Source organism: Mytilus galloprovincialis, chromosome 12, assembly GCF_965363235.1.
Source record: "Mytilus galloprovincialis chromosome 12, xbMytGall1.hap1.1, whole genome shotgun sequence".
NCBI lineage: Eukaryota > Metazoa > Mollusca > Bivalvia > Mytilida > Mytilidae > Mytilus > Mytilus galloprovincialis.
Genome location: NC_134849.1, coordinates 62,087,642 through 62,100,866, shown reverse-complemented (window position 1 = coordinate 62,100,866; position 13,225 = coordinate 62,087,642). Strand labels below are relative to the sequence as shown.

The window sequence follows — 13,225 nt, the reverse complement described above, 5'->3', positions numbered from 1 at the left end:
AAAATTAAAATTTAAATATTTAACCCTATACCCATATTTCAGAAACTTCCAATTTTGGCCATTTCTAGTATGTTAAAGATGCAATGTTTGAGTTGCCAAATCTTTTAAACCTATGGTTCAAATCTTTTAAAATTTTTAGAAGATGTTTAGGTTGGCCTAGTTTATCAATGAAAAAATTAAGAAAAATTAAACGACAGGATTTTTTTGGGGTATAGTGTTGGGTATCCCCTTAAGGAGGCTGGGGTGTCTTCCTCCATATTGGATTTTGAAAAAAACAGACAATAAACAGTTGAGATCTTTAATAAAATTGGCAAATTTCGAAAGTTGTATGTAATTTATGTGTAAGACTTTTCATGTTTATATAGAAAATAATGTGATTTATCATATTTACTGCTATATTTTACAAAAAACAGATTTATTAATTGTTTTTAAACTTTGCCATATAAGGGTGGATAACTCCGATATAAGGAGAGATAACTTAGATAAAGTCACTGTTACAATCATATGTTTTTTTAACTATTAAATTATAAATATATGATGAACTTGTACGTCTGGCGTATTAAGTTTTTAACCTGGTACCTTTTGTTGGCTATTATTCATTTGTTTCTCTGTCCTATATTTTCTCCAATTTATTTGTATTGTAGTCGACTCCTGTTTTGTAATGTTGTCAGTTTAATGTTATAATTAACATCGCCAATAAATCCGGAGGTTTGGCAGGCCCACCATTTTTATTTTAAAATGCCCTGTACCAAGTGAGGGAAATGGCCATTGTTATATTATAGTTCGTTTCCTGTGTGTGTTACATTTTAATGTTGTGTTTCTGTTGTATCGTAGTTCTCTTATATTCGATGCGTTTCCCTCAGTTTTAGTTTGTAGCCCGGATTTTTTTTTTCTCTATCGATCTATGAATTTCTACTACTGTTGCCTTTATTTAATGTATTGCTTAAGACTATTTTGATACTATCTAATAATTTTGTTTTCATTGTCACGACAACAGATTGGTGTATGGGTCTTTTGACAGTTTATTTGTTTTCATTTTGTTTAATGACAACAAGTGCCATATTCAGGATATTGCCAGGTCTAATTTTGAATCAATACAAATTATTATTTTTGATATCAAAAACTATTTTATCCATTTACTTATAGGTTATTACTATTGCTTCTTTTCCCTAAAACTGAGATATTCATATAATTTGGCTTACAAATTATGGAATAATAAAATTATCTCCTTTTAGTATAACTAATCACCCAAAATGTATTAGTGGTCTATAAACAAAATCATTTTATTTTTGAAGATTTTGAATAACAAATACTGGATTTCTTTTATATGATCATCTATGTTCATGTGTTTTATAGTAAAACTAAGCCATACAAGTCTATTAAACACTTTCATATTTTTAGTTCAATTTAAAGTATCATATGAAATATGTGTAACTATAACCTTGAGAAAAAAAATTCCATTTGACCAAAAATATCATTAACATCATTTTAGTGATGCATTATTTACTAGTTGAATACTGAGCCTTTACTATAATATATTACCTCATGTGTTTTTACAAAGGGACTGATGCCTCCTTCTTCTACAAGACATCTTGTGACATGTAGCTTTCCATACCTAGCAGCCAGATGTAGAGCTGTTTTACCATCTCTCTATAATTATACCAAATTACATGTAAATATTATGGATACTTCTTTGTTATCAATATCAATAGTATACAACATATCCTACAACTGATATAAAACTTGTCTGATAAACTGAATAATGTTGTGTAATAAACAAAAATAAAATGTATATCACATGAATCAGTGGTCAAAACTGAACAAAATGACCAGTCACACTTGTATTCATATTGTACATAAACAACAAATAAACAACAAGTTTTTTTTGTGGGATGTCAGAACTTCCATCAGAAATGTCATGTTAACCTTTTTTTCAAGAAATGCATAAAATATTTATATCAAGGGATTCAGTAAAATGCACAGAGATAAATGAGATCTCACTTTATATAATTCTAGCAAGTATTTGTTGATATAATAATTAAATCTGTCTGATTAACATGGTTCAGAATAATGATCAATTTAAAAAAAAAAACTTTTTCAAAGAAATATGAAAATAAGTTACATTTCCTGATTTAGTACGAGGAGATAAGTAAAATGAGACCCCACTTTATATGATTCTAACAAATAATATTTGTTGTTCATTTAACCTGTCTAATTAACAACATGATTTTGTGTTGATTAAAAGTAATGTGATCAGATTTAGTAGATAACATACATCTGTGATATCTTTGTTACATCTGTTCTCCAGAAGTAGTCGAGACACTTCCACATGTCCTTCCCTGGCTGCCGACATTAATGCTGTCCATCCATACCCCTGGAATAATACAACTGACATCAAAACTTGTCTGATAAACTGGACAATGTTGTGTTATAAATATAAACAGAAATGACCAGTCACATTAATCAAAACTGTCTGATTAACAACAGGATTTAGAGTAGTTTCAGTTTAATTGTTAATTTTATAAAAGTAAATTTTTCAAAGAAAAAAGAAAAAAGTTATATTTTCTGATTCAGAACAATACTATGAGTAAAATGAGACCCCACTTTATATAATTATTACAAATATTTGTTGTTCATTAAACCTGTCTAATTAACAACATGATTTTGTATTGATTAAAAGTAATGTAATCAGATTTAGTAGATAACATACTGATGTGATATCTTTGTTACATCTGTTCTTCAGAAGCAGTCGAGACACTTCCACATGTCCTTCCCTGGCTGCCAACATTAATGCTGTTAATCCACCAACCTGGAATAATACAACTGACATCAAAACTTGTCTGATAAACTGAACAATGTTTTGTAATAAATATAAACAAAATTAAACAGTAATATTAATTAAAACTGTCTGATTAACAACAGGATTTAGTGTAGATTCAGTTTAATCAGTAATTTTATAAAAGTAATTTTTTCAAAGAAATATGAAAAAAGTTATATTTTCTGATTCAGAACAATACTATGAGTAAAATGAGACCCCACTTTATATAATTATTACAAATATTTGTTCATTAAACCTGTCTTATTAACAACTTTATATTGATTAAAAGTAATGTGATCAGATTTAGTAGATAACATACTGTTGATGTGATATCTTTGTTACATTTGTTCTCCAGAAGCAGTCGAGACACTTCCACATGTCCTCCACTGGCTGCAAACATTAATGCTGTCCATCCTCCAACCTGGAATAATACAACTGACATCAAAACTTGTCTGATAAACTGGACAATGTTGTGTAATAAATATAAACAAAAATAAATAGTCACATTAATTAAAACTGTCTGATTAACAACAGGATTTAGTGTAGATTCAGTATGATCATCAATCTTAAGAAAAATATTTTTTTAAAGGAAAATGAAAAAAAGTTGTATTTTCTGATTCAGAATAATAATACGAGTAAAATGAGACCCCACTTTATATGATTCTAACACATATTTGTTGTCCATTAAACCTGTATAATTAACAACATGATTTAGTGTAAATTCCATTAATAGTAAATTATTCAAAAAAGCATGAAAAAAGTTTTATTTCCTGATTTACAAAAATGTAGTACAACATAAAGAAAATGAGACCCTCTTTAAATAAAGATTATTGTTATTATCATTATTATTATTATTCATACAAGTATTTGTTGTCCATTAAACATGTGTAATTAACAACAGGATTTAGTGCAGATTCAGTATAATCATTAATTTAAAAAAAATCATAGAAAAGTGAAAAAGGGTAGTATTTTCAAATTCAGAACAATTATATGAGTAAATCGGAATTACATTTTATATGAATTTAACGACTATATGTCCTTTTTAAAGGATGTTTCTACATAAGATACATATCACTATCTGACCAAAGTTGCTCGGAGTAGTCAGGTACAAACCATGTGTTGTTAGTTGTTATATTTGTTTGTCTAATTACTATGAGTAGTCAGGTCCAGACCATGTGTTGTTAGTTGTTGTATTTTTTTGTCTATTTTCTCTGAGTAGTCAGGTCCAGACCATGTGTTGTGAGTTGTTGTATTTGTTTGTCTATTTACTCTGAGTAGTCAGGTCCAGACAATGTGTTGTGTGTTGTTGTATTTGTTTGTCTATTTACTCTGAGTAATCAGGTCCAGGCCATGTGTTGTGTGTTGTTGTATTTGTTTGTCTATTTACTCTGAGTAGTCAGGTCCAGACCATGTGTTGTGAGTTGTTGTATCTGTATGTCTATTTTCTCTGAGAAGTCAGGTCCAGACCATGTGTTGTCTGATGTTATATTAGTATGTCTATTTACTCTGAGTAGTCAGGTCCAGACCATGTGTTGTGTGTTGTTGAATTTGTTTGTCTATTTACTCTCAGTAGTCAGGTCCAGGCCATGTGTTGTGTGTTGTTGTATTTGTTTGTCTATTTACTCTGAATAGTAAGGTCCAGACAATGTGTTGTGTGTTGTTGTATTTGTTTGTCTATTTACTCTGAGTAGTCAGGTGCAGACCATGTGTTGTTTGTTGTTATGTTTGTTTGTCTATTTACTCTGAGTAGTCAGGTCCAGACCATGTGTTTTGTGTTGTTGTATGTGTATGTCTATTTACTCTCAGTAGTCAGGTCCAGACAATTTGTTGTTAGTTGTTGTATCTGTATGTCTTTTTACTCTGAGTAGTCAGATCCAGAACATGTGTTGTTTGTTGTTATATTTGTTTGTCTATTTACTCTCAGTAGTCAGGTCCAGACCATGTGTTGTTAGTTGTTGTATTTGTTTGTCTATTTACTCTGAATAGTCAGGTCCAGACAATGTGTTGTGTGTTGTTGTATTTGTTTGACTATTTACTCTGAGTAGTCAGGTCCAGACCATGTGTTGTAAGTTGTTATATTTGTATGTCTATTTACTCTGAGTAGTCAGGTCCAGGCCATGTGTTATGTGTTGTTGTATTTGTTTGTCTATTTACTCTAAATAGTCAGGTCCAGACAATGTGTTGTGTGTTGTTGTATTTGTTTGTCTATTTACTCTGAATAGTCAGGTCCAGAGTATGTGTTGTAAGTTGTTATATTTGAATGTCTATTTACTCTGAGTAGTCAGGTCTAGACCATGTGTTGTGTGTTGTTGTATCTGTATGTCTATTTACTATGAATAGTCCATGTGTTGTTAGTTGTTGTATCTGTATGTCTATTTACTCTCATTAGTCAGGTGCAGACCATGTGTTGTTAGTTGTTATATTTGTTTGTCTATTTACTCTGAGTAGTCAGGTCCAGGCCATGTGTTGTGTGTTGTTATATTTGTATGTCTATTTACTCTGAGTAGTCAGGTCCAGACCATGTGTTGTTAGTTGTTGTATTTGATTGTCTATTTACTCTGAGTAGTCAGATCCAGACCATGTGTTGTTAGTTGTTGTATTTGTTTGTCTGTTTACTCTCAGTAGTCAGGTGCAGACCATGTGTTGTTAGTTGTTGTATTTGTTTGTCTATTTACTCTGAGTAGGCAGGTCAGGTGCAGACCATGTGTTGTTAGTTGTTGTATTTGTTTGTCTATTTACTCTCATTAGTCAGGTGCAGACCATGTGTTGTGAGTTGTTGAATTTGTTTGTCTATTTATTATGAATAGTCAGGTCCAGACAATGTGTTGTGTGTTGTAGTATTTGTTTGTCTATTTACTATGAATAGTCCATGTGTTGTTAGTTGTTATATTTGTTTGTCTATTTACTCTCAGTAGTCAGGTCCAGACCATGTGTTATTAGTTGTTGTATTTGTTTGTCTATTTACTCTCAGTAGTCAGGTCCAGGCCATGTGTTGTTAGTTGTTGAATTTGTTTGTCTATTGACTATGAATAGTCAGGTCCACTTTTGAGTTTTAACATTCAATAACTAATGTGCTATGTTGCAAGTTGGTTTCATATTCAGTGTTGTACTTAGATTTAAAGGTGTTTCAAATGCAGTGTTGTGCTTAGATTTAAAGGTGTTTCAAATGCAGTATTGTTCTCAGTGCTGTAAACTGATTACAGGTATGTTTCATTGTTGTGTCATGATGTGTCTCAAGCTCTGAGTTAAACATCAGTGGTGTGTCTTGATGTGTCTCATGTTCTGTGTTGAACATCAGTGGTGTGTCTTGATGTGTTTCATGTTCTGTGTTGAACATCAGTGGTGTGTCATGATGTGTCTCAAGCTCTGAGTTGAACATCAGTGTTCTGTCATATGATTCATGTTCTGTGTTGAAAGCAAGTGTTGTGTATCATGTTCCTCTTGAACATCAGTGTTGTGTCCTAATCTGTGTTGACCATCAGTGGTGTGTCTTGTTCTGTGTTGAACATCAGTGTTGTGTCTTGATGTGTCTCGTGTTCTGTGTTGACCATCAGTGGTGTGTCATGATGTGTCTCATGTTCTGTGTTGACCATCAGTGGTGTGTCTTGTTCTGTGTTGAACATCAGTGTTGTGTCTTGATGTGTCTCATGTTCTGTGTTGACCATCAGTGGTGTGTCATGATGTGTCTCATGTTCTGTGTTGACCATCAGTGGTGTGTCTCGATGTGTCTCATGTTCTGTGTTGAACATCAGTATTGTGTATAGCAATGTTCTGTCATATGATTAATGTCCTGTGTTGAAAGCAAGTGTTGTGTATCATGTTCCTTGTTGAACATCAGTGTTGTGTCCTGTTGTGTGTCATGTTCCTTGTTGAACATCAGTGTTGTGTCATTATATGTATCATTTTTTGTGTTGAACATAACTGTTGTGTGTCATGTTTCTTGTTGAACATCAGTGTTGTGTCCTGTTCTGTACCATGTTCCTTGGTGAACATCAGTGTTGTGTCATGATATGTACATGTTTTGTGTTGAACATAACTGTTGTGTGTCATGTTATGTGTTAAACACCAGTGCTGCATCATGATGTCTCATGTTTTGAATTGAATATCAACATTGTGTCATGTGTCTCATTTTTTTGTATTTGCCAACAATGTTGTGTCATGTGTCTCATGTTTGTTGTTCAGCATCAGTATTGTGTCTTGATGTGGCTCATGTGTTGTGATGAACATCAGTGTTATGTCATGTGTTTCCTGGTCTGTGATGAACACCAGTGTTGTGTCATGATATGTCTCATGTTCTGTGTTGAACATAAGTGTTGTGTCATGATGTGTGTTGTTTTTTGTGTTGGACTCATATTGTTCCTCATAGTTTGTGTTGAGCATCAATGTTGTGTTATGATTTTGAACATTACTGTTATGTAATGATGTATCTCATGTTCAATGTTGAACATCAGTGTTGTGTCAACATGTCTCGTGTTTTTTGTTGAACATCAATACTGTGTGTTGATGTGTTTCATCATGACATGTTATATGTCTAGTGCCCAGAGAGAACCAATGACTTTTGGTAGAAAACTGGAAATCCTAATCAATTAAAATCAGAGTCGAACATACCTGTCACGTGCATGCTCGAACTCATAAGATCAGTGTTGGCAGGAAAGTGGTACAGTAGTTGAACTATTTAGAAAACTCATTCACCAAACCTAGCTTTTTTTAAGTATCCTGCATTTGTGTGTCATGTACTGGTTATGTACAATCTGCTGTGTTTTGAAGTACCTTGTATTTGCATGTAAGTTTACCTACTTGATATTCAATGTTACAAGTTTACCTACTTGATATTCAATGTTAAAGGTTTTACCTCTTGATAATCAATGTTAGCTCCGTTCGCTAGGCAAAGCTTCAATTCTTCTACTCTTCCTTTTTTAGCAGCTTCAATAAGTTTCTGTAAGTAAGAAATAGAGTTTACATTTAACAGAATGTAAAGAGTGTAGTAACTGAAATGGTTTTCACACCAGACAATAATAATTATCAAACACTTTAAAACTACAAATTTTTAATTTGGTTAATACAAGGGAGACATTTTACTCTATCCCATGGCTCAACTGGAGACCATTTTTTGAATGTCACTTTTTTGTGCAGACCAATCAAACATTAATAATTTAAAAGAAAAAAAAATGACTTTACATAAATAATTTTAAAGATAATGCTCAAGTTCTACATTTTGACCTCACACCTTTTTATAGTCTGTCAACATCAAAAAGACATCTTGCTTCACTTTTGTTGTTTTTCTAATAACTATAACGATGTTATGTACATGACGTCATAGTTAATTACTTTCAATTTACAATTTGAAGAAGAGGAAATTTTTGAAATAACACCAAACTGCTGAAACTTATAGATGTTATACATATACTTTCAATGTAAACAAAAGACTGGTCACTGATATTTCAATTATTCACTGAGAGATATCGAAGAGTGCAACATATTTGTTTGTATTCAAAAAGTTTTATGGTAAATTCTGTTTTGCAACTTTGTAATTAACAGCCATACAAACCGAACTATTTGCTCTGATTTAACCTATGCTGTGGAAACTTACAAAACATATTTATGTTTAACCCGTCCACATTCTGTATGTATGTGCCTGTCCCAAGTCAGGAGTCTGTAATTCAGTGGTTGTCGTTTGTTGATGTGTTATATATTTGTGTATCGTTGATTTTTTTGTGCATAAATTAAACCGCTTTTTTCCTCATTTGAATTGTTTTACTTTTGTTATTTCTAAGCCTTTTATAGTTGACTATGCGGTATGGGCTTTTTGAAGGCCGTACAATGACCTATATATGTTAATTTCTGTGTCATTTGGTCTCTTGTGAAGAGTTGTCTCATTTGCAATCATACCACATCTTCTTTTTTATTTTAGCCAAAAGTGCTGGTCCAGAAAACCGATTAATCAAGTATCATTTTGAAGTATGCAGTATTTGAGTACTAGTTGACATCCCTACAAATGATCACATGCTTATATTTTCTATCAAAAAGCACTAGAATGTTTGACTTAAAGAAGAAAAAATCTTACATAGTTCCAACTTGCCATTATTTCCTAAAATAGAAAAAAACAATATCTATAAACTATTGTCAGAGTCATTATTGTTACTATTACATGCAACTGAAAACCAAATACTGTTTTTGAACATGTAAACACAAACATTAACTTGTAAACTATGTAAAAGTTTCAAAGTCAATGCACCATGAAGAGGTGTTGGGGCTATATAATCTCCATGTAAACAATACTTGCAAATACCAATAAATTTGCATACTAGATTTCATTGACTTAACATTAGCAGTTCGTCTTAAACTGATCTAATCATAAACTAATACATGTAAATTAAGATAGTTTCAAAGTCATTAGACTGTGACTGAGGGGTGAGGCCAAATATTCTCCATGGAAATGAGATATGCCAATGCTTTATACAACTGCATACCAAATATCATTGACCTACCACTTGTGGTTCCCTATAAACTGACCTAATCACCAACTAATACATGTAAAATAGTCAAAAGTTTCAGTCAATAGACCATGACTGAAGGGGCTGGGCCAAATATTCTCCATGGAAATGAGATGTGCGAATGCTTATACAACTGCATACCAAATATGATTGACCTACCACTTGTGGTTCACCGTAAACTAGACCTTATCACAAATTAATGCATTGTTGACGCCGTCGCCACCAACGACGCAGGAAACAGAATACTTATGTCTCGCTTTTTTTTTCAAGGCGAGACAAAAAAAAGAAGTCCAAAACACAACCAGATGCTCCGCAGGGCACAGCTTTATACGACCGCAGAGGTCAAACACTGAACAGTTGGGGCAAGTATGGACACAACATTTAAGCTTGATACAGCTCTGAATTTGGATTTAGATTAAATAGTTGACACAACATAGGTTTCTTACACAGAATGAATGAACTTAAATTGGACATTTACCTATTATGGTCCAATATCCAAAATCTAAATACATGGTTAGATTCAGCATATCAAAGAACCCCAAGAATTCAATTTTTGATGAAATCAAATAATGTTCAATTTTGGACCCTTTAGACCTCAATGTTGACCAATTTGATAACCGGGTCCAAATATTAAAAATATAAATACATGGTTAGATTCAGCATATTAAAGAACTCTATATATTCAATTTTTGTTAACATGGAACAAAGTTTAATTTTGGACTCCAATTTGGACCAAGTTGAAAACTGGGCCCATAATCAAAAATTTAAGTACATGTTTAGATTCAGCATATCAAAGATCCCCAAGAATTCAATTTTTGTTAAAATCAAACTAAGTTTAATTTTGAACCTTTTGGACCTTAATGTAGACCAATTTGAAAACAGGACCAAAAATAAAGAATCTAAACGGTTAGATTTGGCATATCAAAGAACCCCAATAACTCAATATTTGATGAAATCAAACAAAGTTTAATTTTGGAACCTTTTGGCCTCTAATTCCTAAATTGTTGGGACCAATACTTCCAAAATCAATCCCAACCTTCCTTTTGTGGTCACAAACCTTGTGTTTAAATTTCATAGATTTCTATTTACTTATACTAAAGTTATAGAGCGAAAACCAAATGTCTTCGGACGACGACGACGAAAAGGCCAACGTCATACCAATATAAACACGACCAAATTTTTTTTAATTTTTGCAGTCGTATAAAAACTTAACACTGACCAATGAACCGTGAAAATGAGGTCAAGGTCAAATAAAACCTGTGTGACTGACATATAGGTCATAAAATATTTCCATACACCAAATATAGTTGACCTTTTGCATATAGTATTAGAAAAAAAGACCAAAACTCAAATTCTTAACTTTGACCACTGAAACATGATAAATGAGGTCAAGGTCAGATGACACCTGCCAGTTGGACATGTTCACCTTACAGTCCATCCATACACTGAATATACTTGACCTATTGCTTTTAGTATTTGAGATATGAACTTGACCACCAAAACTTAACCTTCTTCACTGATCCATGAAATGAGGTCGAGGTCAAGTCAGTCATGAGGATCTTGCAAGGTACGCACATGTATACCAAATATAGTTATCCTATTACTTATAATAAGAGAGAATTTAACATTACAAAAAAAGCTAACTTTTTCAAGTAGTCACTGAACCATGAAAATGAGGTCAAGGACATTGGACATGTGACTGATGGAAACTTCGTAACATGAGGCATCCAGATCTTCCACCTTCTAAAATATAAAGCTTTTAAGAAGTTAGCTAACGCTGCCACCGTGGCCACGTCCTCTGCCAAAAGTCGCAGGCTTGACAAAAATTAAAATAGTTTCTACAGCATTTAGTATTGATGTAGTTAAACCAAATTTCTATCATACCAGAATTTTAAACCCAAGTTTGAATAAGTGACATAAGCTCATCACATATCTTAATTTAAAACAATGTAATCGTCCTTTCAAATTGTGAATCAAGTGAGGAATTATGATATATATGTAATGTTTTACCTCATTTTGGTGACTCAAGATCATACATTGACATTCACTTTTCTGTTAGAAAGTTGTCTCATTGGCAATCATACCACATATTCTTGTTTTTGAATCAATACTAAATTCAATAAACAGCTGCGCCATGAGCGCATGATATGCCGACGTCTTGACGTTTTTTTGCAATAATCATAAATAGTTTCTGAGAAAGTTTAAAGCAATAACCATATATTGTTTTTGAGACAAGGCGGGACATGTGAAAACCCCCACCCTGTTTTTTTTTATTTTTTTTTTTAAACTAAATATCATTAAAATAAAATTTTGAATCAAAACCAAAAAGTATACAGATCTTTAGATTAATATGACAAAAAAGTGTGTAAAGTTTTAATACCATTATCATAAATTATTTTTGAGATACGGCGTGACATGTAAAAAAAAACCCTCCCCTGTTATACAAAATACTCAAGAACTCAAAAATAATTTTTTTTATCATCACCAAAAAGTATACAGATCTTTAGATTAATATAACAAAGAAGTGTGTAAAATTTTAAGTAATAATCATAAATGGTTTTTGAGATACGGCGCGACATGTAAAAAACCCTCCCCTGTTTTACAAAATACTCAATAACTAAAAAAAAATGTTGAATCATCACCAAAAAGTATACAGATATTAAGATTAATATAACTAAGAAGTGTTTAAAGTTTTAAGCCATAATCAAGAATCGTTTTTTAGATACGGTTCGACATGTGAAAAAAACACACCCCTGTTTTAGTTACATAGTGCTGTAACTCAAAAAGTTTTAATCTTATTTTCACCAAAAAGTATACAGATCATTTGACCATTATAAAAAACAACTATATTAAGTTTCATGAAATTTGGAGGAGTCGTTCTCAAGTTACGGTGCGACATGTTTACGCCGGACAGACAGACGGACAGACAAGGGTAAAACGTTATGCCCCCTCTGCTAAGGTGGGAGCATAAAAAAGGAATACATATATGAATCACATTATCAATTCATGCAATAAATGACTATCCCCCTACTGACCCCTTTCCCTCCTCAAACACACACTACTCTAAAGCAAGAATGCACATGCTGAAATGTCCTGCCTGCTTCACTTTTTAAGAATTACTTATGTTGATGGTGACATAAAGATGAATGAAGCTTGACTCGCAGTAAAAGGTATCTTTCCACCCTCTTTATATGTCTCGGTTCTGATTGGTCAAATTTTATGGGAAGGTCCCTTGCTCAAAATAAATATTCCTTGGAGTTATATTATTTTATATGTTAAGTCCAGAGAGAGTCTGAACGACATTGGTGGAATGGAAAAATTCGAGTCTAAAAAAATTACACATACCTCAAATAACACTATTTGGATTTTTTTCACAGAATCTTTTACAAATTTACTATCTGGATGTTAAGTTCGATACTGACAGAAACAAACAGTTTTTTCTTAAATACTTTTTATAATTCATCCTTTACCTGGAGTATTATATTTCCAATGGGGTGTTGGTAGACGAAATAATTACGGTTGATATACTTGGGTAGGCCTGCTCAAAATGATTCAGACAACATAGGTAGGCGTGTAATACATCATTGTGTAGATAAATCCATTTAAATTTAAGGCATAACAAGTTTTAGTGAGGTTGACAACAGATAAATCGAAATATAACGGAATTTCACAACAAGGTGAACTTTTTAAAAAATTCGAGTTTAGTACCTTGTGTTATTTTAAGGTATATGGGGATTTTTTTTTCTGAGACAAGTGCCTATGATAGTTCATGTATGATGTACTTACCTTTAACAAAAGTCTGACTGGAAAGAGATCAACTCCACTAGACAGTGATCAACTTGACTGGACAGGGATCAACTTGACTGGACAAGGATCAATTTGACTAGACAGGGATTAAATAAATACTGATGAT

The 13,225-nt window shown here is 32.5% G+C and overlaps 1 protein-coding gene and 1 long non-coding RNA gene across 2 annotated transcripts in view; both read right to left on the bottom strand.

Annotated features, from left to right (window-relative positions):
• Positions 1–2,367, bottom strand: part of LOC143054485 (uncharacterized) — a 114,826-nt gene extending 112,459 nt beyond the window's left edge. The window contains exons 1-2 of the mRNA XM_076227509.1: positions 2,276–2,367; positions 1,543–1,650 (exon numbers count right to left, since the gene is read on the bottom strand). Of these exons, the coding sequence (XP_076083624.1) occupies positions 1,543–1,650; positions 2,276–2,353 (186 nt within the window). The 5' untranslated portion in view covers positions 2,354–2,367. The remainder of the gene's footprint in view (positions 1–1,542; positions 1,651–2,275) is intronic.
• A 5,298-nt stretch (positions 2,368–7,665) lies between these two features.
• LOC143054492 (uncharacterized) lies at positions 7,666–13,198 on the bottom strand. Its single transcript, XR_012971698.1, has 3 exons — positions 13,099–13,198; positions 8,883–8,906; positions 7,666–7,754 (listed from the first exon to the last, which is right to left on the bottom strand). It is a non-coding gene; the product is annotated as an uncharacterized LOC143054492 (long non-coding RNA).
• Positions 13,199–13,225: the final 27 nt, after the last annotated feature.